The sequence below is a fragment of the Hoplias malabaricus genome, chromosome X2 (genome assembly GCF_029633855.1).
Source record: "Hoplias malabaricus isolate fHopMal1 chromosome X2, fHopMal1.hap1, whole genome shotgun sequence".
Taxonomy (NCBI): domain Eukaryota; kingdom Metazoa; phylum Chordata; class Actinopteri; order Characiformes; family Erythrinidae; genus Hoplias; species Hoplias malabaricus.
The window spans coordinates 21,259,540-21,286,326 of NC_089819.1; the positions used below are offsets into that span (position 1 = coordinate 21,259,540).

The following is a 26,787-nucleotide window of genomic DNA, read 5'->3' on the forward strand; positions in this document are numbered from 1 at the left end:
ACAACAATGCAACGGCAAGCTTTATCAGCAAACATAGCCCGTTAAAGCTTTTAACATCAGCGACCGAAAGAGTTCATGGTGTTTATGAATTGAGAGCCTTGCGATGGTGTAGAGGCTTGTAAACCCTCCTGAAGAGGTTAAGGAAGGGCTTGGTGGTGGAGCTGCAGTAATTTCTCATTCTCCACACCTTCTTTGCAGGCACTAAGACGATGAAGGTCCAGGTAATGATGGTGGTGGAGCAGATTATACTTGACTCTGCTAGAAGAGGCACTGAGAGCATCTCTTTGAAGGATGTAATCCAGGGATTTGGAGCTGGGAGGGATGGAGGAGTGGTGGGGAGGTAAATTGAACTGTTGGCAGTGCTGACCTGCCTCCAGAGCTACTGCCTGGTGGTGGGTTCTCATGTGCCATGTGATGTAGGAAAAGGATTAGATCTCAGTGTTTTTAGCAACCCATTTAATGGCTTTTCAGGGAGTGGTCTATGGAAACTTTTACAGAAGAGACCCTTAAAATTAAAACTATCCAGGAGACTATATTTACAGCAGAAAATATAACATGTAAAAACACATTTTTTGCATAACATTTGATGTTGTTGAACAACACACTTTGTGACCAGCTTTTTTTTATCTTCTCATAGCTCTATGTGATAGAGAAGGGAGAAGAAAGTATGTGCAGGGTTTTATTGGGCTTAAGCTTCAAATCTTCCTCAGGCCAGGCTCTGGTCAAAAAAACAGGTAGTAACATGCAAAACAAACAAATTCAAATTCAAAACCAAGAAATATAGCAAGAAGGTCAGTAGCTAGACAAGATAAACAATGCTGACAGTAGACTTAAAAAAGGCTTCACACAAACCTCAGCTCAAGTATAGGGGTGTATATGCTAACCACACACTGGATGACTTTGAAAAAGCTAAAGTGTAACACCATCTCATATCTAAAGATAATATCACAGTTTTTACTCACAGACTATGATTTTGAAAAGAATGAATATCTTGCAGTGTCACTAATTACAAAACTGCACCTATATTCTGTCTCAGTACTGTAAATAGGAACATAATTGTAGATTAGTTTATGTTGTTATGATTTAAACACCCTATTTCATCTCCAGGACTTATCATTTATTATTTTGCCCGTACTACAAGGAAAGCTAACTGATATTCATATCTCCTTCTGTAGAAGTGGATCTTTAGGTAACACAGAGTTAATGAGCCCGTGAGTAGCTGCAGGTGCGAATCATTGACAAGGGGTGGGGCCAGGAAGAAGCTGGAGCTGGACTAAACTATTTCTTGGGGTTAATGATTCAGTCCAGGTTCAACCGAAGGAAAAAAAAACATGTTCTCAATAGCATGAGCACCAATAATGGACGTTTTCCATGGAAGAATGTTCTTGATAGATTTGTGGTTTTGAAAACTCGAATTGAACTTGTGCGGCACAGTGACTCACACTTCTTGCTGTTTAGAAGATGGCATTGTTGTTATATAAAGCAGAATCATGCACATGCTGAATAAAGACAATAGTGTAATTATGCAAAGTGTATATACAGTAGAGGTTATGAAAGAACTTAATGTGAGGATGCATTTCAGAAACATTATTTTGGATTTTACAGCACAGCACATACAGAAACAGTTTTATATCTGAGTAAAGTGCTCCAGAAGCCAGAAGGACTGTGCATTTTCAGAATAAATGTGTGTTTATCTTGCTGTTATACAGTACCTTTGCCCTGTCTATTACTAATCTAAATGTGGCTTCCCTGTACACACACAACATACACATACTACCACTTGGTCTAGTGTCGTGGTACATGCTTAGAAAATGTAAATAACCTCCAAACTGTAATGGATTCAATTAAGTCCTGACAGTTTGAAACCTCACAACACGTCAGGTTACTTCTATTTCACTCCCCAGAATCCTAAACTGGACAGTAGAAGGGAAATCTCAGCAGTCCTTGTCAGTTATTTATGTAAAAAGAGCAAGCAGCAACAATTCTCACTATAATCTATAGACAGGAAATGTATGTGGTAAATGCACTGCACATTTTTAATATTGCTCACAACATACTGTTGACTAGAGGAGAATGGGCTCCTACTTATGAGTCTTGGTTCCTCTCAGGGTTTCTTCCTTGTGCACAGATGAGGAGAGTTTTTTCTTATTACTATCGCCCTTGGCTTGCTCATAGGAAGTTTGGACCTGGATCTGCTTTGTGACAACTTTCCGTTTAATAAAATCAGATTGATTTATACACCATGATTAAGGCCATTCTCATTAATCAATAGCTGTATTATGATATTACTGGCAGGACCCTATGTTACTACATAGTGCCAATTTCACAGAACAACCAGAAATCAAAGGTGTCAACATCTAAAGAGAACTCCTTTCTTGAAGGACCCTTTTCAAAAGTGTATTACCAGGTTTTTAGAAATCTATATGATACATTGCTTCACAGCATTCTTTAATATTCCTTTAGCTGCAGGTGTGTGCAGTAAATGCATTGTTCCTAAAGCTAAATATACAGCCTGTATATTTACAATCCTGTATCTGCCTTTCAGGAGATTTCTTACTGAGAAACAGGTTCCTGATTTTGGATCAGTGTTTCTCTGAGAGCTGATCCTGCAGTAAATCTATAATGTATGCGTCACAGCTCAGTCTGTCATTTCACCCAACGATAAAAATAGTGAGCGGCTCCTGGCCAAATATAGATGCTGAGAAACAAATAAAGCAAAGCCTAACCACCTGGGTAGTGTCAGCACAGGTTGAGGTCTATTTCTTGGTCCTGTCAGTGACCTGTTAATGTTCTGTTACGGAGTGTCTCGGGTCGGAGGGCTTTGCTTTGGTGGGATTCATGGGTGGACTCTTATTTAGAAGCATGCTCTTATGTTTATTTGGAGCTAAAAAGCATAAAAATTAAGAAAAGATATGAAGCTTTCCACTAAGTTCCCTAAGTTCCACTAAAGTTTTTTTTGTGTGCTCATGTCCAGGAACTACTAGCTAGTTTGGTTTTATCATTTGAAGTCCAGATGTAAGGAGGCGTCGGACTTGAGGAGGCTGAGGGTTTTGAGGATTAAGGAGGCGAAAGTCTGGTGTGGAGAGGATTTCTACAGACCCAAATGCTCAATAAGTTGTGTCCAGACATGCGTCTCAATACAAATTTATGTCTGACCTCACCCAGTAGTTCGAGTTCAGGTCTTGAATACTGTGCAGTTGTCCTTGGACTTAATCTGTGCCTTCAGAACTGGATTCCACTGTCCTTTCTCAAAGGGTGTTTGAGGCCTTTGCTGCAAGTAGGTGTGTGTGTGTGTGTGTGTGTGAGAGAGAGAGAGAGAGAGAGAGAGAGAGAGAGAGGCTCTGGAAGCACAAAGCCCTGCTACACAATACGCTGTTGGCCTTCTTTTCTGGATGCTTTCCCAGTGAGGTGTTACAAGTCGGAGTCTGAGGATTTCCTTGGCTGTTCCAGGCACATTTCCAGAAGCTTTCCACCAACACTCGCTGTCTAAGCCAGACTCGCTGTCTATTGTTCTAACATTCTAATCTCTCCTAACAGTTACGGTGCTACCTCATCATTCTATGTTCAGCCAAAAGCAGCAATGAACAGTACTGACCACCAACATCGGATTCTGCAGCTTACAAAAAGCAGGCAGCTTGTAACAAAGGCCGAACCCTTCACTAACCCTTCCCCAGGGCGTCAACGTATCGATGTCTTCATCTTACATTTTGTTTATTTCCCTCACATAAGGCCTTCAACAAACACCCATTGGAATGAAGCTGTAGAAGAACCCCTTTCTTGAGTGTTTATTCATCAGAAGATTTAACCTGGTGCCTGCTGTCTGTGTTTTGACATCAAACTCAGGAAAGCATTATCATACAAATATGGTTCAAACATCACAGCAATCTGTACAACCTCATACATCCAAGCATACCACGATAACTCTGATAAAGCATAGCTGAGTCATATTATAAACATTTTATTAACTATTCATTCATTGCCTGTAACCGCTTATCAAATTCAGGGTCGCGGTGTGTCCGGGGCCTACCCAAAATCACTGGGCGCAAGGCGGGAACACACCCTGGAGGGGGCACCAGACCTTCACAGGGTGACACACACACACACACACACACACCTACGGACACTTTTAAGTAGTCAATCCACCTACCAACGTGTGTTTTTGGACCATGGGAGGAAGCTGGAGCACCCGGAGGAAACCCACACAGACGCAGGGAGAACACATCAAACTTCTCACAGGAGCGAGCCTCGAACCCTCAACCTCCAGGTCCCTGGAGCTCTGTGTGACTGCGGCACTACCTGCTGCACCACCGTGCCACCCCTACGAGGGAAATAACTTTGTGAAAATAAATAGAAATAGATTAGCACCATTAATTAATTACAAATAAATAAATAAATTGGAATAAATTAGCTCTAAAAAAAATCTCTTATAAGCAAATGATTATCTTAAAAACATGGTGCCCACAGCCGTGCAATCAGCAGGACTTTGTCTATCAAACCTGTGAGCAACATCACTCACAGTTCCAAACTTCACCCACAATCACACCACCATCATCATCATCATCGTCATCTTCATCTCACAGCATTTTAAACTCAGGGCTCTTTTGGGTTTACTTTCATACCTAATAATTCTGTTAGCATGTTCTGAAAGGTTGATGACATTCCTGATTGGCCGAAGGTCTGGGGTGTTTGTAGACTACTTGCTGAACTGATGCACACACAGAATGTAGAGGGCCACAGCTGTCCACATCTTCCCAATCAGTCGAAGAGACACAGTTATGCAGTAAAAAGCCCATTATGGAGATGAATTAATTTTATACCAAACTGGATATTACTCCATGGATGAGATATAAAACATAAATTAATACTAAAGACATTTGCAACTGCGTTCATTTTGTTTATGTGCACTTTCTTAAAGAAATAAAAACAGAAAGTTTATAAATCTCCTCGGGGTCACAGTTATAATGGGCTATAACCACAATTTACAGCTCCGATCTCTTATTACACTGGCTGTTGCTTGGCTGACTTCCTTTGAAATATTTATGTAAAAAAAAAAAACTGGCTTTGACTGCAATCATTAGCTTCTCAAGCGTTTGTAATGACACTGGGGCATTATGGGAAATGTAGTGCCTGTGGTGAATTTCCATGGCATGTCCTGTAGTTCTGCTCCTGAATAAACTTGACTTTTTTATCGTGGGGCACAGCAATATTTTCCTGAGGCTCATGCTCCAGTAAATTTGGGTCTGATGACACCGCTGGCCCCCTGCTTATAAAAATGTTATGTGTCCAAAATTACAAAAACATCCCCAGTGTGTTTTATAAGGTTTATTTCTGTGAATAAACACGAGAGAAAAAACTATTAAGTTAAAATACGGCCACAATCTTGCTCCATAAAAAGTGGAATGACTGAGTCAAAGTGAATAGAACAAACTGAAGCGTACAAATAATGAGCTTGTACACATTCATTTAGAAATCTGGAGCCTACCAACACTCAAACTGTGAAATGAGAGCACCCAGTCATTTCTGGTGGGCTGCCTAAATCAGAAAACATGGGATTCAATGAGCCATTTTGATTTGGATCCTCTTATAACTTTCAATCACAGGCTCATTAGACACATCCGAGTATCTCCACTGCCGGATTGAGAACTACCTCTTTTTATTATTATTATTATTAGGCGCCAGAGCTCTGGCATTATGGCTTAGGTAAGAGCTACCCATGGGAGCTGCTCTGTTGTGGTCTGCACAAACCAGCGCAAATCACTACATGGCCTCCAAGCCTCAGGGGACAGAAGAGCTGAGTGGTAGATAGATGTGTACGGGTTTGGAGTGCAAATACTTTAAGGATCAAATAATATCACATTAAAATCACTCCTAAACTAAACTTTTTATATAAAAAAGAGATTATATTGTATATAAAAGAGAGAGCTCTCCAGTTTGAGCTGTGGCTCATACTCATTGAAAGAAATGAACTGAATCTGGCAGTTCTGAACAGGACTGTTTTGACAGGGGTGGGGGGGTGGTACTGCACTGCGATGGGATGTTTGATCCTTGTGGTATTTTAAACAAATCATGTCACAGGTATTTCATTAAGACTCCAGAACTGTGCTCCCTGGTGGGAAAAAAAGGTAGAATATGTCCTTTAAAAGAAACGTAATTATAACAAGCTTGATTTAGTCTGGTGTCAAGGTGAATTTGTAAATATTTCATTAAAAGACCATTCCCTGGATTCTTACAATGAGTCTTAATTCAAATGTGGCACTCCAAGATTGTGAACTAAATATTTCCATGAATGTCAGCATGAATTTCTGGCAACCTACACATCACCTTACCCTAACCATGACCATAAACCTAACACAAACATAAAAATAAACCTAACTATAAGCTCCAAAATGTTAGAAAGGGCAACATTTTGTGCATGTGTACAAAGATGATTGATTGGTTCTTCTTCATTTACATAACAACCACAGGTCCACCTTATATGGGTCAGATGTCAGGTGTTCCATTGCCATTGGCATGATTTAACTGTAAGATTACGCCCAGATGTGTCTTCTCTCTGCTTCACAAGTGCATCTTTAGTAAAATATTTGCTCATCTTTGGAGTCCCCTTTGCTTTTATTCATTCATTCATTCATTCATTATCTGTAACCCTTATCCAGTTCAGGGTCACGGTGGGTCCAGAGTCTACCTGGAATCATTGGACGCAAGGCAGGAATAGACCCTGGAGGGGGCGCCAGTCTTTCACAGGGCAACACAGACACACATTCACACCTACAGAAACTTTTGAGTCACCAATCCAACTACCAACGTGTGTTTTTGGACTGTGGGAGGAAACCGGAGCATCTGGAGGAAACCCACGTAGACACAGAGAGAACACACCAACTCCTCACAGACAGTCACCCAGAGGAAACACACGCAGACACAGGGAGAACACACCACACTCCTCACAGACAGTCACCCGGAGGAAACCCACACAGACACAGGGAGAACACACCACACTCCTCACAGACAGTCACCCGGAGTGGGAATCGAACCCACAACCTCCAGGCCCCTGGAGCTGTGTGACTGCGACACTAACCTGATGCTCCACCGTGCGCCCGTTCTTTCTTTTATAAATAGTAATTTGATGAATATTAAAAAGATACAAAATTTCCAGAAGAAGAAACTGTGGATGAGGATTATTGTTTTTAAAAATATATATCTATCTGTCTTTGAAAACTTTCCAAATGTATGTGCTTTTGAACCCTTCCACCCTCTATTTGATGAAGCAGAAGTGTATGTACCTACACACACACTCACACACACACCAAATAAATAAATATATAAATAAACCAATGTGTGTTCAGAAGAGAGAGTGAACAGATAAGACACGAGGATGTGACCTGAATGTGGGGGTTTTTCAGAAGTGCTGGAAAATGTGCCTGTTCACCAGAGAGAAAGAGAGAGAGAGAGAGAGAGAGAGAGAGAGAGAGAGAGAGATAGCGAGAGAGACATCTTCAATTATTGATCCGCAGTCAATGCTGAAGACAGAACACGGCGATGGGGGGCTGTGGTGGGCCAGAGAAGAGGGGGGTGGGGTGGCTGGGGGAGTGGGTGCGGGGTTCAGGGAGGGGGATGGGTGGGTTGGTATTAATTTTAATGTTCTCCAATCCCAGGCTGAAATTGAAAAGAAGGGCACCTGTATTGAGCGGCGGTAAACTTTGTTGTGTGCGAGATATTGACGTGAAATGTAATAAAAAGGGGGTCGTGATTTATGGCTGGTCTGCTCCATTGAGGGCTGGATGTAGCTGCCTGGAGAAGCTGGTGGAGGGAAAAATGAAGACACGAATAGCCTTGGCTCTACTCAGGAGCCTCGTCTTTCTCCTTCATTTCCATTTAATTAATACCACCACCCTCCCCACCCTGTCTTTTTCACCATGGAATTTCAAAGTTTCCCTGCAGTTACTGAGCTGCTGATTAAAATGTGGAGATGCCTGTAATTACAGCTCTGAGGAGGATGAGTTAGCCAGGAAGCAGGGATGGATTGATGTGGATATGTTTTCTATTAATACGTCTGTTATTAGCTACAGGTTCCATACGCCTGAAGACAGCAGTCAATGCTTTGAGATACTGTAAATGAAGAGACCCATGATTGGAGGCTGGGCCACTCAGGAGACCCTTTGAGTTTACGTTTCCAAACACAGATATGTTAATAATTGAACATATAATAGACAGCTTATTTATTAAGGAATGCTATAAACTCCATTTATAACCCTTACCCTGAGCATCACATCATATCACCACATGTATTCCATACATTTATTTAAGAAAACAATACATGTTCTGTGGCTTTAAAGCTTTAAAAATAAGAGAAAATTGCCTGCCCAGCAGAATGCTCGGACCTAAGGGTCAGCTAATGTGACACTTGAGCTGTGTATGTGTCACATCAGCGCATGTAATGGTCAGAAAGCCTGACGTCTCTTTGCCTGCTGATTGGCACGAGGCCAAACTGTCCTGACACAGAGTGTGCAGTGGCAGGCCACAAGTTTCACCTCTAATCCACATGTTCCTCAGGGTGTCCAGGACATGACAGAGGGACATGCATTAAACGTTGTATTTCCATAAAAGCAGCTTTGCAGGAGAAGAAAAAAAAATGCTTAAATTTCAATGTCAACTTTGGGTCATTTCTTGGACCGGGACTTTAAAACGGGAAAAAATGGGAATATATGATTTTGTCTCAACAATAAAGGAATATAGGGCGGCACAGTGGTGCAGCAGTCACACAGCTCCAGGAACCAGGAGGTTGTGGGTTCGATTCCCGCTCCGGGTGACTGTCTGTGAGGAATTGGTGTGTTCTCCCTGTGTCCGCGTGGGTTTGCTCCGGGTGCTCTGGTTTCCTCCCACAGTCCAAAAACACACGTTGGTAGCTGGATTGGTGACTCAAAAAGTGTCTGTAGGTGTGAGTGAATGTGTGTGTTGCCCTGTGAAGGACTGGCGCCCCCTCCAGGGTGTATTCCCGCCTTGCGCCCAATGATTCCAGGTAGGCTCTGGACCCACCACGACCCTGAACTGCATAAGGGTTAATGATAATGATAATGAATAAAGGAATATAGCTTCTTTTCAAGATTCACTGATATTTAAAATCTTTTCAATGTATGATTCTTAGATCATGTCCAGATGCTTTTAGCCCTACACTTAAAAATGATACTCCTTCAAGGGTTAATTAGTTAAGACAATGAACAATCAACGGGCCGTTGTGGTTTTTGCAAAGTGAATCATTTGTCTAGACTGATGTAACCTCCTTGAAAATGGTTCTATATAGCACCAAAAATGGTGTCAGGCTTTTAGCCACATACAAAGCACTTTGGGTGATGTGCAGACCTGTATAAATCCATTGTCTTTACTCAAGACATTTTGAAGCATCATAATCTTGAAGTACCTCAGAATGTGCAGAATTGTGTGTGTGTGTGTGTGGGGGGTGTGTGTGGGGAGGGGTGCACACGGTTGATCACCCTGTGGTTCAGTTCACACTCTGAGTCTGTCTGAGAGAACAGATGAAGAGCCGCACTGGCGTCATACCTCCCAGAGTCCATCAGCTTAATAAAAGTGTCACAGCACCTGATTTGTTATGTCTGTAAATAACAGAGTGAGAAAGAGAGAGATAGAGAGTGAGAGAGAGAGAGAGAGAGAGAGAGAGAGAGAGAGAGAGAGAGAGTGAGAGAGAGAGAGAGAGAGAGAGACAAAGAGAAAAGGCACACCACACACCCGAAATGGTTCTTGGCTGGACTGCGTGGCTTCAAAAACATCTGTAATTGTTCATAAGGAATAATGTTATGCGTATACTTTCATCATCAGCCACAACATTAAAGCCTCTACCTTATTGGTCCACCTTGTAGATGTAAGGTCAGAGACAGCAGCTCATCTGTTGCTGCACGGTGTGTGTTGGTCATCCTTTAGTTCTTCATCAGTGGGCACAGGACGCTGTTGACTGGATGTTTTTGATCGGTGGACTACTCTCAGTCCAGCAGTGACACAGAGGGTTTAAACCTTCCAGCAGCACTGCTGTGTCTGATCCAACTCTACCAGCACAACCCACAGTAACTAGATTTCTTCAGACACTTACATTCTGCCCCTATTGCCCCGCATATCACAGCTGCTGGGTAAAAAGAATTTGTAAAATCAAAAGATAAAGATTTTTTTTCATTCCTGTTGTAAAAAGCAGCTGGCAATTTCCCAATATGTGTGAAAAAAGAGATACAAGGTTATGTCCTAAAAATGACTGTAAGCTGTAATTGCCCAATACACATCTCAACAGCCTCCTGTATGTAGAGCAGCTACATGATGCTGGTCCAGGAAAAAAAAACAAAACAGTCTTTGAGCAATTTAGCCAATAGCTTGTTTTGCCTTTTGGCTAAAGCTTTTAGCATCCTCATGTTCCTCCAGCCCCTGAGGCTAGCTTTGTCGGATAAACGCTATTCTGGTCAATTAAGCTCCATCCACTGATAGCTGCGGCTTAGGCCTGGGCTTTTTGGGGCCAGTCTCAGTGGAGTGCGGTGGAAAAGGTTAAAAACCTGGCGTGAATTTAAAAGGGAGAATTCTGCGGAGGTTAGTGAGCTGTGATAAAGACAGCGGTTATCCTGGAATACAATACTGGACTGGTTTCATCAGCCATTTCAATAACAACATTTTTCCCAAGGTCTTTATATGGACAGGTAGCTGAGGCCTGGAGTAAAGGTCTATTCAGTGGGAGAATGCCTTTGAAATTTTTTACATTAATCTTTAAGAGGCAAAAGTTATTGTTTCTGCTGTTATTTCCTCTGAAGAAAAATGCAGTGCCCCTATTGGTCAGGATTGTAAGGTAGGGTGACCAGATTAGAGATGGTGAAAAAGAGGACACGTCTCCGGGGGGAGGGGGACGGGGGTGGACGACTACTGACGTGCAGACTGACCAACTAAATGTTTAAAGAGAAGGTTATCGACCAATAACGGTAGCTCTACAGTCAGACCGTCCAATCAGAAGATTATAGGCTACTTCACCACTCCCCCTTCTCACTCAAGCGAACCAATCGGAGTAGGGGAGGGCGGGACTAGTTTGTGTACAAACTGTTTATCTTCAGATTCCTTCAAAAAAAAAAAAATCTTCATACAACATGGAAACTAGGATAGTTTTGAGCACAGTTGACGAATCAGCTTCAGTTCATTAAAGTTATGCGCCAATTCACCAGGCCTCATTTACATTTAATTAAAAGACAGAGAACATGTCAGATGGCTCAAGAGCCTCTGAGTGTGCTGGTAGGTGGAGCCTGAGGTAGAGTAGTGACTCCCCCTACTGACCAAATGTATAGTGTTAAAATCACACCAACTGGGATGTGTGACATAAACTAAATTTGTCAGCTGTATTTCAGATGCTAGAATGATGCATTGGTGGAAATTGATTATTTTTCTAAACTAATAGATTTAAAGAGTCTATTATTTCAGATACTGGTTATTTTTTCATACTGTTTATTACTTCTCTTGTGTTCTTTGGGTATGATAATGGTGTTGAGCAGACACTCTCTTCCCGATCGAATTACAGTGTATAGATCAATGTATTGTAAGAATTTTTACCCAAAGACTCTTATTGTTATTAGTGTGCTGTGTTTATCTGAGTTGGGAATCGAACCTCTATCTGCAGCGTGACATATGTGTTTTCTACAACACTAAACTGGCACTACATGATAAGTAGAAACTCATTTCAGTTGGTTCAGTCAAAGTCTTGAATGTTTTTATATTTATTCATTTGTTTTCCCCACTGTACAGGTATATTGTACACCATCTTTTTTTCTGCCACCTGTGTTTTTGGACGCTCTCGTCATGATTTAGTTCTGGTTGCAGACCTGATGCAACCCACAGGCATTTCATCTCAACAGGTTAAATTGCAGTGCACTGGAGAAGGAATGACACAAAATCCATTTCCAGACTATATCACTGCAGTGCCATAGCGGTGGATGAGGAGTAGCTGGGCCCCTGAACAGGAGCCATCATTAGGAGCACTTCCCTTCGCCCTTGAGAGACAAATAGCAATAAATAGTGTTGAACACACAGGGACTCCATGAATACTGCAGAAAGTGGCTGTGCGGCGGGATATAAATGTGTCTCCTCTGTAAATCAGGAGAAGATTGCAAGCCATTAGGTTGCCCGATGACGATGGTGCCATAGGAAAGGCACGGCTCATTACGGCAGATTGCAAATGTCATCCCAGTGTCTCACTCTCTGGCCCTGAGCAGAGGGGGAGAGGAGCGAAATTAATTTTGCATAGAGCCCAAATTCTTCTGAACATGAGCCAAATGCAAACCTGGGTCAGCTTTGATTAAATCACCAGTGTGCCTTCTGAAGGGAGTTCAACCAAACTGCATCAGAACCTATTTCCTTAACTGTTGCATATCGCACATATTTCAAATGGTATCCAATGATGCATGTTTTCCTGGTGGTTTACCACAATCTTTGTACATTTCTAGGAGCCTAACAAGCTAATGTTAGCATAATGTTAGCATAATCAACTATTGGTGAAAGCTACATTAACTCTGTTCTGCTAACTTAGTACCTCTCCGTACCCCTTTTCTGATAATGAAATAGTATTTGTCATAAAATTTTTGGAGATTACATCATAATATTAGCATCAAATATTGGTTAAGCAAAAATAAATGAATCACTACTCTCTAGCTAGGCTAAATATTCAGATACTGCATTTTAAAAGACTACCTTTCTAATGTTAGCAATTAGCACTTTTACCTTTAGCTGACAAATACAATACTTATCCAGGTTAACTTAGCAACTGCTTACATGCTATGCCAAAACATCAGCCGTGACTCTATACATTTAAGTTTGCAATGGCAAATCTAAATACTAAGCTTTTTATCTACAACATGTTAAATTTTGTTTGTTAGTTTTAAATTGGTTTGGCACGGTGGTGCAGCAGGTAATGTCACAGTCACACAGCTCCAGGAACCTGGAGTCTGTGGGTTCAAGCCCCACTCTGGGTGACTGTCTGTGAGGTGTTTGGTGTGTTCTCCCTGTGTTTGCATGGATTTCTGGTTTACTCCCACAGTTCAAAATAATAATAATAATAAAAACACATTGGTAAGTAGATTCAAAGTGTCAAAGGACTCAAAAAAGTGTCCATAGTTATGAGTGAATGTGTGAGTGTGTGAGTGTGTGTTGCCCTCTGAAGGATTGGCGCCCTCTCCAGGGTGTGTTCCTGCTTTGCACCCAGTGATTCTGGGTAGGCTCTGGACCCACCGTGACCCTGAACTGGATAAGCAGTTACAGACAATGAATGAATGAATGCCTTTCACTGAGAAATTGTAAATAAAGTGTGCATTTAGACTAGATTCCATGAATATGCTACTGACCTTTCTCTTCTTTCGATCCACAGATTGTCTGTTTGTGACGGATTATTTCACCCGGACGCCTCGAAAGCTCAACGCCTTCCGTTCCTTCGCCAGTGTGGAGTTGTTCCACTTCAGTGTGCCTGATGACACCGTGGTGGCCGTCTGGAACCTCATCACATTCAAAGAGCAGGGGGGCACCTTTGGAGACAGCTGCCCTGACCGCAATGTGACTGTGTGAGTAGGCCAGGATTTCCGTCTTCATCCTCACAGATAATTTCAATGCTCCTCAGTGGTGCAAAACCTATTTCTGCTTTCAGCAACAATGAGGTTTTCCAAGGCCCAATGCTGATGCTGATAATACCACTGTGCTGACTCGTGACTCTGAGACAATGTGTTCTGAAATGTACCAGAAAATTATATTTTTTTCCTGAGTCTGGTTGTTTGCGTTTTTCTTCTTCTTCTTCTTCTTCTTCTTCTTCTTCTTCTTCTTCTCTCTCTCTCTCTCTCTTTCTCACCATAAAAAAAAGGCATTTATTAACTCAGCGGGTGTTGCCAAGTCCCGGAAACTCAGTGTACTGTACACCAGAGATTCATAAATTTTACATGTGAGATGACACTATGATTAGATTGAGCTTCATACTTACTGATTTTCAATTGGATTTTCAGGCAGAACACAGTGTCACCCCAACCGTTCCGGTTTTAGAAAACTGTGGGGAAAGGAAAGACTACTGAAAAGCTGTTTTAAATAAAGAAATTTTTGTAATATATCATTATTATTAATGATCCCATCTGTTCCATAGTTTAAAACCAAGCTGAAAAAATTCCCAGTTTGATTTCTCAAAACCATCTGATGACAACCCATATTTTATTCACATAAACCAATTCAGCAGTTTAGTTCCTTCATACCATGATTATAAGGCATTTTCCTATCCCTGAATATGTATGCCTTGTAGAGGCCAGAAATGAACAGAGGTATGTAGATTAACACTAGAGAAGTGGGTTTTAGTGACAGTTCTATTAAGCTAGGTTCACCTTCAATGCTGTAAGCTTATACAGTACTATCACCATCAAAATTCCTTACTTTTTCTCTGAGACTCTTTAAAGGTTATAAACCTGGATTGAATTTAAAAGAGGGGATTTTACAAAGAGAAGAGTGGTCTGATAAAGACTCTCCAGTTACTTAGAAATACAGCAAGCGTACCAAAAAAAAAAAAAAAAACATTCAAGAGAGGAAGGTTTTGAAATGCAAAGTGGTAAAATGACTGTATGCATTCTGTGGCATGCCATTTGGCTGAGTGAATGTTCCATGTTATACAATGTGTTCTTTTTGCTTATACTTAACTCTCTTCATTTCTTTCATATCAACCTTGAATGATGTTATATCATGCTTTGCCTTTGCGTATCAGAGGACCACTGTTTAATTTTGCTATACTCTGTGCTAATGGAAACAGAGAGTGGAATTAGCATCACGCCTACAATAGTTTTCAAGTTCTGACTCACTAACTGTCATTAAACTTCCATTAGATGGGCTGACCTTGATTTTGCCTGCTGTTAAATGCATTGAAATAACTCATGCACTTTCTAAAATGTGCATTATAAAGTGTGAAAAAGCATGTCCTTGAGCAACAGTGCAGCCATGACCACTAGCCACAGCTAATCCCTTCTCAGTGAGAAGTTCGTTATGCCTTTGACATATAAAGATAAGGGGACTGTGTTATGGTCCATATGCTCTCATATTTGCACACTCTTCTGACCTTAAAATAAAATGCCATGAACAAAAAGGATAAACTATTGTAGAAAAACATGGCTGCCAAACATGTCTTTGTCTGGTTTTGGTCAATGTTATGAAAATACAAAGCAAATGAAACCAAGTACTGTCACAATTGTTCTGTATACTACTGTTTTTAACCACACTAGGTCAAATGATGTAGTCAGACCTCAAATTTGACCCATTATTATAAGTAAAGTACTAATTGTCTTTTACTGAAATTGTCTCCAATAAAATTATAATATTAGTTTAATGCACCCTCAAAATTTGCATATCTGTAGCTGCCAGATTTTATAAATCTGCACTAATAGCGCTTAGAACATTATTATGTTGTGCTTGGCAACTGGGAAATACTGTCTGTCCACTTGTAAACAGCACTCAGACAGCCACTGGAGTGGTGTGTACAAGGTGGAAACTCAGGATTGATGATGCTTATGTTTATAATGTCTGGCGTATATCACAATCTTTTACCTGTTCCACTGTAGAAAATGGTGATCTTCCTGCCACCATTTTGTCCTATCAGTGTTTATGCCTTAAAGTTTAGTTCATTTTTTCCTGTTATTACAAGGCTTAAAGCAACACTATGTAAGATTAGATATTTCCTGGGCTCCCCCTAGTGTTGCAGAATGTAATTTACTTTTACAGCACTGTCCTGAAAACAAGGCAAGGCAAATTTATTTATAGAGCCTCATTCATACCCAATGACAATCCAGTGTGCTTTACAAAAAAGTACATCAATGGGGTAATTTTCCTACCCTCCCCGCAAAAGCTACATAGTACAGTTTGTGCAGTGCTGAGCCTGGACTAGCAATGACAGGCTCCCTGATATAAGTTACTGATGCACCACAATGGTTTTGAAGCTGTAATGTTACTTAATTCCTTTGCACGTTTCACAGTGTTTGTGGGTGAGTGTCTTTTAGACCCACCTTGTGTTTTGTCATTAGCTGACAGAACTTCAAATAAACAACAGCCCCTATTAAAGTTGTGTTTCACTATGTAACATATTCACACTTCCGTTGAGTACCTGAATGCTGGATTAGTAGTGATAAAGTCATCTTTATATAACGTCATGATTAGTTAACGAACTTGGAGAATATAATATTTTACTGATGTATTATTTTCTATTCAGATGCGCTATAGAATAGTTATATGTGCTTAGAGGTTTAAGTGCACTCTGTAAAAATGAGAGCAATGCCTTCTGTTGTTTTATTCCATCATTAGCTGGAATTGTTTGGGGCACAGAGGGAGCTTTCAATCATTGGCCAATATGCAGAACAAAGGAGGAGGAGGAGGAGGAGGGATAGAGGAACATTACTGTGATGTTACATATACTACAGTAAAACTACCGCCACACTGAGAGAGTTTCAGTAATGGAAAAGTATGACTCCAGACTAACATGGTATAGTAGTTGCACTGAGGATAAAATACCTCTGCTGTGTTGTAGACAGATGTCTGGCACAGTGGTTTAACAGAACACTATCGATATATATATCACCAAGTAGTGATTGTCTTGAGTCCTGAGGCTCTGTCCTATGTAAAGATCATATTGACATTTGATTGTAAAGTTTTTGGTCTCATCACTGGTTGAATATTTTATTTTATCTTTACAAAAATTGTATTGACACCAATAAAGGCATATATTTTAAAATCCATGAGCACCACAAGCACATGTTATGATGCCATAAAATGGATGTATATTCTAGAACACTGCTTTAAGGGAAATTAATATTGGAAAGTGTGATTAATAGTGGGCATCCCCAAATGGTGGATCGTGGTCCAGATCTGCACTGAGTGATTGTTCTGTCCAGATCCATGACCAATTTTAAATAAATTGCTGAGAATAAATAGCAATATTCATGAAGCAATATTTTTTTTTTCAAACAGTCATAGTAATAGACAACAGGCACAGCTAATCCAATTAATACAGCAACAGCTTCACTCAGGCGAACAAATCCAATTGATTGTTTACCTTGTGTGGCCACTTTGAGACAAAGCACACATCTTGAGGTTTGGACCTTTGCTCAGAGGGCATTTTAGGAACTGGACCTTTTTGGATTTTAGCTGAATTCTCCTGATATAAGGATAGATCTCTGTCTTAAGTTTGAAAACTAGAAACTTTTTCACTCCTAATGTCAAGCATAATTCCAGGGGCATATACTGTAATAATTACAACATGCACAGCTGTGTCGCAGCTTGAGTGCTAATGAAAATAATGTCTTTGGGGCTTGTGTGAAGCAATATGTACGACCTGCCCATGGATAGAATATTGTTTGACAGCTTTGTTGCTCACCTCAAGAGAAACAATGGGAGTGGCATTGCTCTAATGATTCGTCTAATCCAATTACTTCCTTAGATATTGCTGTTATTGTTTCACAATGTTTGTGCTTGCACAGTGTAAGATTAAAACTTGTGTGAACAATTATGTGCTGATGGGGAGATGTATCTGTGTTCCTTGCACTGAATGTATGGTTTTAGTGATTTTAAAATGGTCTACTACCTTGATTTTAAACTTAGGTCCTTAAAATCGTTCTTCATTAAGGCTATGCCTGGTGACAGTCCAACTATTATCATGATATATTAGCCTCTTGTGTAGTCATTGGATCTCTCAACACACTTGGAGAAGACTAACTCAACAGCTTTTCTTAAGATAGTTATTAGACTCTCACTTTGGGTAGCATCAAATGGTGCTTTTCCACTATGTGGCATCTACTCTATTCGACTCTATGTGGCTTTTTGGTCTATGGTCTGGTGGTAGCTTTTCCACTAGCATTCGAAAATAAAGCTAGTGATGTCACTAAACATCATCTCTAATGTGAGCTGCGGGTTTTAGAAACCACAACAACAGCAGTTGTTTACTCATTGTGCATTTGCGTGTTGCCCCCGGTCCAGACAAATCATTAGAGTTTTTCATTTCTTGTTGCTCAATCCATCTCTCATTGGATTCTATATTGTCCACCAATCCAAGGAATGTTTTACCCTTTCAGAATACCCAGCAACATTTTAGAAGCTGTCACTGTCATTTGAATAAAACTAATGTGACCACTTTTCAGGCTAGTTAGTGCTGGATGTCTGCATTTTCATCATGATTTGCAGATGACGCTTTGTATTGCGCTTGATGTAAGGCTTGGATGCAGCTGCTCAGCCATGAAAATCCATTCCATGAAGCTCTTTACATACTGTTCTACTTTGGAGTTCTATAGTGATTGACTCTGCAGAAAGTTGATGGCCTCTGTGCACTATGCGCCTCAGCATCCACTGACCCCACTCTGTCATTTTATATGGCCTGCCACTTTGTGGCTGAGTTGCTGTTGTTCCAAATTGCTGTTTGTAGAAGAGGTCTGCATGCCTATGTGCTTGTTTTTATACATCTATGGCCATGGAAGTGATTGAAACCTGAATTCAGTAATTTGGATGGGTGAGTGACTACTTTTGGCCATATAGTGTATTTTCCACATGCTTATTTTTTTACAACTATAGGCCTATTTTTCCTCACCTCATTTTCAGATATGCCTCTGTAAGGAGACAACCATCTAAAGTAACCACCCATGGCTCATCTACACTCATATATGAGCTAATATTCTTAAGGTGGTTGCTAAAGAGTCTCCGTTCACTGCATCCAACACATGAGCTGAACAACATCACAGGTGAGCTCATTCTGCGATGAGCTAAACATGGAGCCCCAGTGGTTCCAAAACAGCCACAGTGGAACCAGGCAGCATACTAAGACACTAATTAAAGGACCACATGAAGCCCTCTCAGCCCTTTCTGTCATCTTCTGCATGCTCTCCCTCTCCCTCCTCACCCCTAACGTCCCTCTCGCCCAGCCGCCAGTGCCAGGTCCCATCACTGTGGCGATAACGAAGGGGTCCGGCGGCCATTCTGTCGATTCAGCTGTCAAAAAGCAGGCAGGGGGCGCTATAACGAGGCGATAATTAAACGGGGCTGCTGCCAGCGGCTGGGGAGAGATAAAGCAAGAAGATAAGACCATGGGGAGGGAACAAGGCAGCGGGATGAACTGGGGGCAAGTGGGAAGCAGCCACACGCTGCTGCTCTGAGATCGATATCTTAGCGTCGGACCAGCCATGACAACTCTAATTAGGCCCAGTACAAACCAGGGAGCTGGAGTGCAGCAGAACTCAAAAGGTCTGACCGCAAGTTTCTGTCAAGATAGTTCAGCCAGAAATCAAATGAAGGCTGCCAGTATCATATTTACTTGAATCCTGTCTCATATACAAACATTGACATAACCATGCCATCCAAACATGACACAGCAGATTATTATAGCATCTCTCAATGTATTTCACAGTAATATTAAAATGACACTGTTTTATTATTGAACATAATCCGGCATTAAATCTCATTAGCAACTGAACATCAGCCAAACTGCATGTCTAAGTCATCACATGCTTCAGTCTGGTAAAGGGCAAGCTTTTAACTAAGCTCATGAAGACTGGTAGAGTTGCTTTTGGAAAATAGTTGTATAAATAAAAATAGCAGTAGCCATTAGTCAGTGAAGACCATCAAACCTGTAAACCATATATCAAAACAGAACAAGACGCATTGAGTCTGAGTAAAAACCAAAACCAGGACACATCTGATCAGAGTACAGTAATACCTTGACTTATGAGTTTAATTCTTTCTGTGACTGAGCTCATAACTCAATTTGTTTGTATATCAAATTAAATGTCCCCATTAAAATGAATTGAAATGCCCGCACAAGTTTTTTGTTAGTGTTTTTAAATATAAAAAATTACTTTATAATAACAAATAATGTATAAAAAGGCAGCACGATGGTGCAGCATGTAGTGTCGCAGTCAAACAGCTCCAGGGACCCACCGTGACCCTAAACTGAATAAGCGTTTACAGACAATGAATAAATGTATAAAAAATAAAAATACATAAAGAGAATGTAAAGAAAAAACTATTCAATTAAAAACTGTTCTATTAAGTGTTAAGTATGAAGATGCTGGCGGAGGTGGAGGAGGTTGGGGGAATGTATTCTGTTCATTCTCTATAGCTTAACTTAACTTACTCACTACTTACTTGATGTGAGAGAGATGCACGGCAGGATAACCAAGGGAACTGTATGCTCACTAGGCTACCAAGTGGTGGGTGGCGTAAGCTCACTCACTCATAACTCAGATCTCGGCTCGCATCATAAAGCAAATATATATATATATAAATAGGCAATAGGAAATAGAAAGCTAAGTTTGGCCACATAAAAATTGTGATGCAGCCCGATCTGGACAAGTTGTGACGTAAACACTATATGCAATATCCATCAACAGCGAAACTGAAATAATATACAATTTGTAGTAAATTCTTATAGTAACATAATTTCTAAACACTTGAACTTGCATTATTTTGCTATATTTGTGCTCAAAACACATGCAGAAAGGTTACATTGACACAGCACAACATTTAAAAACCTGGATACTGAACAAGAAGAGCAGTGACTTGTTTATCCATGTCATCAAATCTGACTGAGACTGGCCATTTACAGTCTTGAGAATGGACTCCAGTCTTACACCACTGCTTTATTTATTTGTTTGTCTTTTCCAGACAATGACACATAAAGAAGTCTGTCTGATAATACTTGTCAAATCTTGGAGGTTTTATTTGTTTATTTAGGCATTTACACTTGGTGGGAAATAAAGACGCAACCATGAATTATTAGTTAAATTACCATCCCAGCTCCTGTGCCAAATATGAGCAATTATTGATTCTGTGTGGAAGTGTTGCTTTGAGGTCGTTAGGCAGAGACGGGTTTATAAATAAGTAGACAGTGCCTTTATGTGCTAGATCATAATCCAGATGTGTGATAAGACATGTTCTCCCGCTTCACTTGGATATGATTTTTTTTCTGCATTAATATTTATAGAATTTTTTTTTCTTTGTTTAATCTCTTTGATCCTCGTATGTGCTTTGAAGATGCCTGAAATGAAGACATCAGCCTGGCTGTTAGAGTCTAATTCCCGTCATACGCTCACTCTGGGCCAGTTGTTCTATGTGTGTGAATTTTTCTAATGGGAGAATATTGAAACAATGATAGAAATCCATTGCCTCAATTAAAGGCTCCAAGCCAATCAGCAGCCTGTGCCTGTTTATTTAGACAAACACAAGAACAGGCAGATTTATGCCATTCATTTGCATAATATCAGATCCAAGGCATGAGTGCATCAACAAAGCTAATCAAGTCATAAACTGGGAGACGAGGGACATGAACATGAAGATGGTGTGTGTGTGTGTGTGAGAGAGAGAGAGAGAGAGAGAGAAAGAGAGAGAGAGAGAGAGAGAGAGAGAGAGGAATTGGGAGAGGGGAGTGGTGAGAGAAACACTAATATGATTCAACTTGTTTCTATGACCTCCTAAAGCTTCGTAAAGCTCAGTGGTTCTGCAGCATGTATCCTGAGCTCTGTGTGGTTGGGGATGTGGAAGTGGATGTAAATCTTTCAAAATGTATTACTGTTGGTTTTATTAAAGTACTCCAGCCCCTTATCTAATAGTGGGCTGCATTAAAGTTCCCAGGGATGAGAAGCTGGACTAGTGTAGGTTTAATTCATTAAAAGTACTGGGCTCAAAACATGTGATATACTTACCTCAACTTTTTAAACTTGCCTTCCAGCCAATGGCAGCAAGCTCTGCATCTTTTAAAGTGGAATTATATAATTGAGCAAGAAACAGACTGTAGATTGTTTGCTGCTGAAATTGAACTTGTCTGTATTTTTGTTATATTATTGTGTAGCATCTTTCAGTATGGGTTTACTTTCATGCTGTTTGGGCATGTCTCCTGAATATGGAGTCATTTCTTCCTTATGTAATGCAACTAACAAGCAGAAATAGGGCAACATCTTCATCTATTATCATGCTTTTCAAGGTTTAGGGGCATCTCCACCATCCAAATGCCTCCATATGCAGATTCTTGGCCATGACTGAGTGGACAAAGTGAGAGAGAGAGAACTCCCTGAGCCAATTCAGACAGAGACACTTTGGTTGTTTCCTAATACCCGAGCTAGGGATGCGTAAAAACACCAGACCTTTTTCCAGTGTGCAAATAGCTGGAAGAGGTAACAACTGGTGAGGAATATAGCCTTTAAGAATGGGGTAAGTGCTGTATGTGCCTGTAAAGTACACTGTGTTATCTTCTGGTAATACAGGCACTCTTTTAATGAGAAAAGAAATCTAACCCCCCTCTAATTGACATTGGAGGGGTTTAGAGGGTTTTGACCTTTGAAAGTATAATATTTCAAAGGTTGTTGATTTGATCACGGACATCCATTCACAGGGGGGCAACACTTCAGCAAAGACCCCAGCGGCAGATCCAGGGTCAGAGCAATCCCGGGCTGACAAGTGTCGCATTAATGCGTGTGGAGGCAGCACTAATTGGGTCATAACAGACTGTTGCCTGCTCTGCCATGGATAATGAAGCCGGGGCTTTGGAGCACGTCTCGCCAAGCAGCGGTGCATGAGGCATGGAAGAAGTTTGTCCACGGGGGGGAAGAAAAAAACACAAACTAGCCAGCCCCCTCATGTTATCTGGGAGCTTAGTGTAACCGTGCTGACTGTGATGCCGCTTTGCGCTTGTTGAACGGTTCTGATCTGACGAGTGTGAAATAAATGCAGAATCCAAGCTTCCCTCCCACTACCATCCCCTGCCTTTTGTTGCACATCTTATAAGGAATACAGCTTTTTCCACCCTCGTCTGCACTTTCGTCTGTAGTGATTAGCAATTAGCACTTAGCTTCAAAGTTCTGTGGATTTTCTTTTTACAATTATAGAAAACTCAAGCCCTGTTTATTGTTGAGTTTCATTGTTTATTATTTTAGCTTTTATATTTTATGATTAAAACATTTTTGCAAGCGGCACGGTGGCGCAGCAGGTAGTGTCGCAGTCACACAGCTCCAGGGACCTGGAAGGTTGTGGGTTCGATTCCCGCTCCGTGTGACTGTCTGTGAGGAGTTGGTGTGTTCTCCCCATGTCCGCGTGGGTTTCTTTCGGGTGCTCTGGTTTCCTCCCACAGTCCAAAAACACACGTTGGTAGGTGGATTGGCGACTCAAAAGTGTCTGTAGGTGTGAATGTGTGTGTGTGTGTTGCCCTGTGAAGGACTGGTGACCCCTCCAGGGTGTATTCCTGCTTTGCGCCCAATGATTCCAGGTAGGCTCTGGACCCACTGTGACCCTGAACTGGATAAGGGTTACAGACAATGAATGAATGAACATTTTTGCAGATCGCACCTAATAATTCATCATCAATTCCTCCCTGTTTGCTAAGATTCCTCTTGTCACATGAGTGGTCACACACCCGTGGCTTACATTGCACACCATATGAGGGAAGACCATCCTAGTCACCCAGAAAATGAGGCCACTTGTGCTTTCTAGGACCCTCAGCTTGTGACGGGGACCAGAGCACCACAGGGGATAGAGTCAGCAATCTCTCAGGTTAAGCTGAGAATTCAGTGGCATTTCTGGACATTGTTGTTTGGTAATATTTGTGGAAGCAACGGCAAATGGCATTTTTACGCAAGTTGTTTCCAGTTTCCTTGAACCTGTTGATGCTGAAGTGCACCACAGAGATGCAATCCTGCCTTGAGCTCATTATGGAGCATTGTGCCTCATTTATCAACTGTTCTTAACGAGACATTTGATCTTTTCGAGATAGACAGGAACACCTCCGGCTGAAGGAGAGCAGCATTGTTTCTTTCTCAGACAAATCAGCCGTCTTAACCTCAAAAAGTTTAACCTCAAAAATACAGAGAGTGTGTCGTGTATCGATTCACTACAGAACATACATTTCATGGTGCTTTTCCACTGCATGATACCTACTCAACTCAACACTGCTTGGCTCTACTCGCTTTTTGTTCCCTGGGATCTGGTTCCTTTTCCACTAAAATGGGTCTCTCCCAAAATGTAGCCAGTGATGTCGCATAATAATAATAATAATAATAATAAATGGAATTTTTAAAGCGCTTTTCAGTAACCCAAAGACGCTGTTACAATCAGATGAACACATGAACACAATCACATCCATAACACTACATAACATACAATGATACAAAACAGGAACAAGGGTAAAAACAAACAAGGGCTAATCAGAAACAGAGGGATTAAATGCAGCCGCAAACAGGTGTGTTTTAAGTTTGGATTTAAATAGTGATAGAGATATTGACTGTTGAATTTCTGGAGGAAGGGAGTTCCAGAGGCGGGGGGCATGTCTGGAGAAGGCTCGATCTCCAAGACTACGCAGCTTAGAGGGGGGGGGTGGTGAGTAAACCAGCTGAGGAAGATCTGAGAATGCGATTAGGTGTGTATGGTTGAAGAAGGTCCGATAAGTAAGAGGGAGCTTGGTTATTGAGAGCTTTGTAGGTGCGAAGGAGGATTTTGAACTGAATACGATATTTAACAGGAAGCCAGTGGAGGTTGTGGAGAACTGGGGTGATGTGGTGGTGGGACCGGGTGTGGGTGAGGATACGGGCAGCAGAGTTCTGGACCATTTGGAGTTTATGTAGTAGTGAGGAGCTAATGCCAGAAAGAAGAGAGTTACAATAGTCAAGACGGCTGGAGATGAATGCATGGATGAGGCGTTCAGAGGCAGACTGGGAAAGAGAAGGACGGATTTTAGCAATGTTGCGAAGGTGGAAGAATGACGGAACTAACATGGGAATGAAACGTGAGCGTAGAGTCAAGGGTGACACCAAGATTTTGGACCACAGTGGAGGGGGACAGGGTGACATCATCAATTGAGAGTGTGAGTTTTATTTAGGTTAGATTTGGAGCCAATGATGATTAGGTCAGTTTTATTACTATTAAGCATCAGTGAATTTTGTGTCATCCAGTGCCTGATTTTTGAGAGACATAGTTCCAATTTGGAGAGTGGTGGGTTGTTGAAAGAATTGGTCCGGAGGTAAATCTGTGTGTCATCAGCGTAACAGTGAAAATCAAGATTGAAATGACGGATAATATGGCCGAGGGGAAGTACATAGACAATAAACAGTAATGGGCCAAGGACAGAGCCTTGTGGGACCCCTTGTGAGATGGATGAAATGGTTGAACTATGTCCAGAAAGTGTGACAAATTGTTTTCGATCTGTTAGGTAAGATCTAAACCAGTCAACGGCAGAACCAGTGACACCCAGCTCACGCAGTCTTGAGAGGAGGATGGCATGATTTACTGTGTCAAAGGCAGAACTTAAGTCAAGGAGGACCAGAATACTTAGAGCTCCCGTATCTGCAGCCACCAGCAGATCATTGATAACTTTGACCAAGGCAGTTTCGGTACTATGGTGAGGGCGAAAACCAGACTGAAATGAGTCGAGGAGGTTATTGGATTCTAGATATGTTGTCAGCTGGGTGGCTACAACACGCTCAAGGATTTTAGAAAAAAAATGGAAGATTTGAAATCGGACGGAAATTATTTAGATTTGCTGGGCCAAGACCAGGTTTTTTAAGGATAGGTGTAACTGCAGCTAATTTGTAAACTGAGGGGATACAGCCAGAAAACAGTGAATGGTTAATAATAGAGGTTAGATGAGGGACCAAAGCAGTCATGCAGGCTTTCGTTAGTGAGGTAGGGAGGGGATCAAGAGAGCAGGTGGTACTTTTAGAATGGGTAATGATATCACTGATAAGAGAAGGAGTAACCGGGCTGAAATAAAAAAAAACAGGGCGTGGATATAGAACAGACTGAGGGCTGTGGAGACAGTGAGGAAGGAAAGGTGGATTTAGATGAGATAATCGTAAGAGAGTTATTAATATTGGAAATTTTATCCTCAAAGAAGTGTAAGAAGGAGTTACAGAGTTCAGAGGAGGGTGTCATGTTGCTGCCAGGGGCTTTGAAAAGTTTAGAGATTGTTGTAAAGAGATTACGGGGGTTAGCATTAGGCCTATTAATAAGACCTGAGAGATACCTAGACTTGGTGGTGTGTAAGGAATCTCTGTATTTGTGCATGTGTTGCAGATAAGCATCAGCATGCACCGTTAATTTGGTTTTTTTGTACAGCCTTTCAAGCTGACGTCCAGCTTGTTTCATAGCGCGCAGCTCAGTGGTGAACCAGGGAGCAGAAGTGGTGAAAGAGACCAATTTGGTTTTCGTAGGAGCAGAAGCATTGAGGGACGCGGAAAGAGCAGAGTTAAGCATTGTGGCATGTACCTCAGGTGAGGATGGAGCAGTGAGAACAGTAAAGCTCATGTTGATGGACTGAGCGAAGGAACAGGGATCAACAGATTTAATATTACGGAAAGAGATAAGTCTTTTAACAGATTGGTGAGCTACATTCTTAGGGACAGAGAATAGAAGGAGCTTATGGTCAGAGAGTGGAAACAGGAGTGGATGAAGGTTGTGAACCAGGACAGAAGAAGAACAGACTCGGTCAAGTGTGTGACCTTTGTCATGAGTAGGAAAATCTACATGTTGAGTGAAGGAAAAGCAGTCAAGGAGAGCTAAAAAATCAGTCACAAACTTGTTGTCAGGAGTGTTAACATGTATATTGAAGTCACCAAGTAGCAACAGTCGAGAAGAAGAAGAGTTAGCGAGAGTGAGTAGCTCAGATAGTTCAGAGAAAAAGGATGAATTAGATTTGGGGGGGTGATAGATGAGGAGTACAGTAATAGAGCCAGGTGTTTTGACTGCAAGATACTCAAAAGATGATGGTGATGAGAAAACAAGTTCAGTAGTTCTGAG

At 41.3% G+C, this 26,787-nt stretch overlaps 1 protein-coding gene across 1 annotated transcript in view; it reads left to right on the forward strand.

The window, feature by feature from the left end:
- The window catches only part of LOC136676980 (transmembrane protein 8B-like), a 228,200-nt gene that overhangs the window by 55,062 nt on the left and 146,351 nt on the right, over nt 1–26,787 (forward strand). Inside the window, exon 2 of the mRNA XM_066654310.1 lies at nt 13,388–13,577. Coding sequence (XP_066510407.1) covers nt 13,388–13,577 — 190 coding nt within the window. The remainder of the gene's footprint in view (nt 1–13,387; nt 13,578–26,787) is intronic.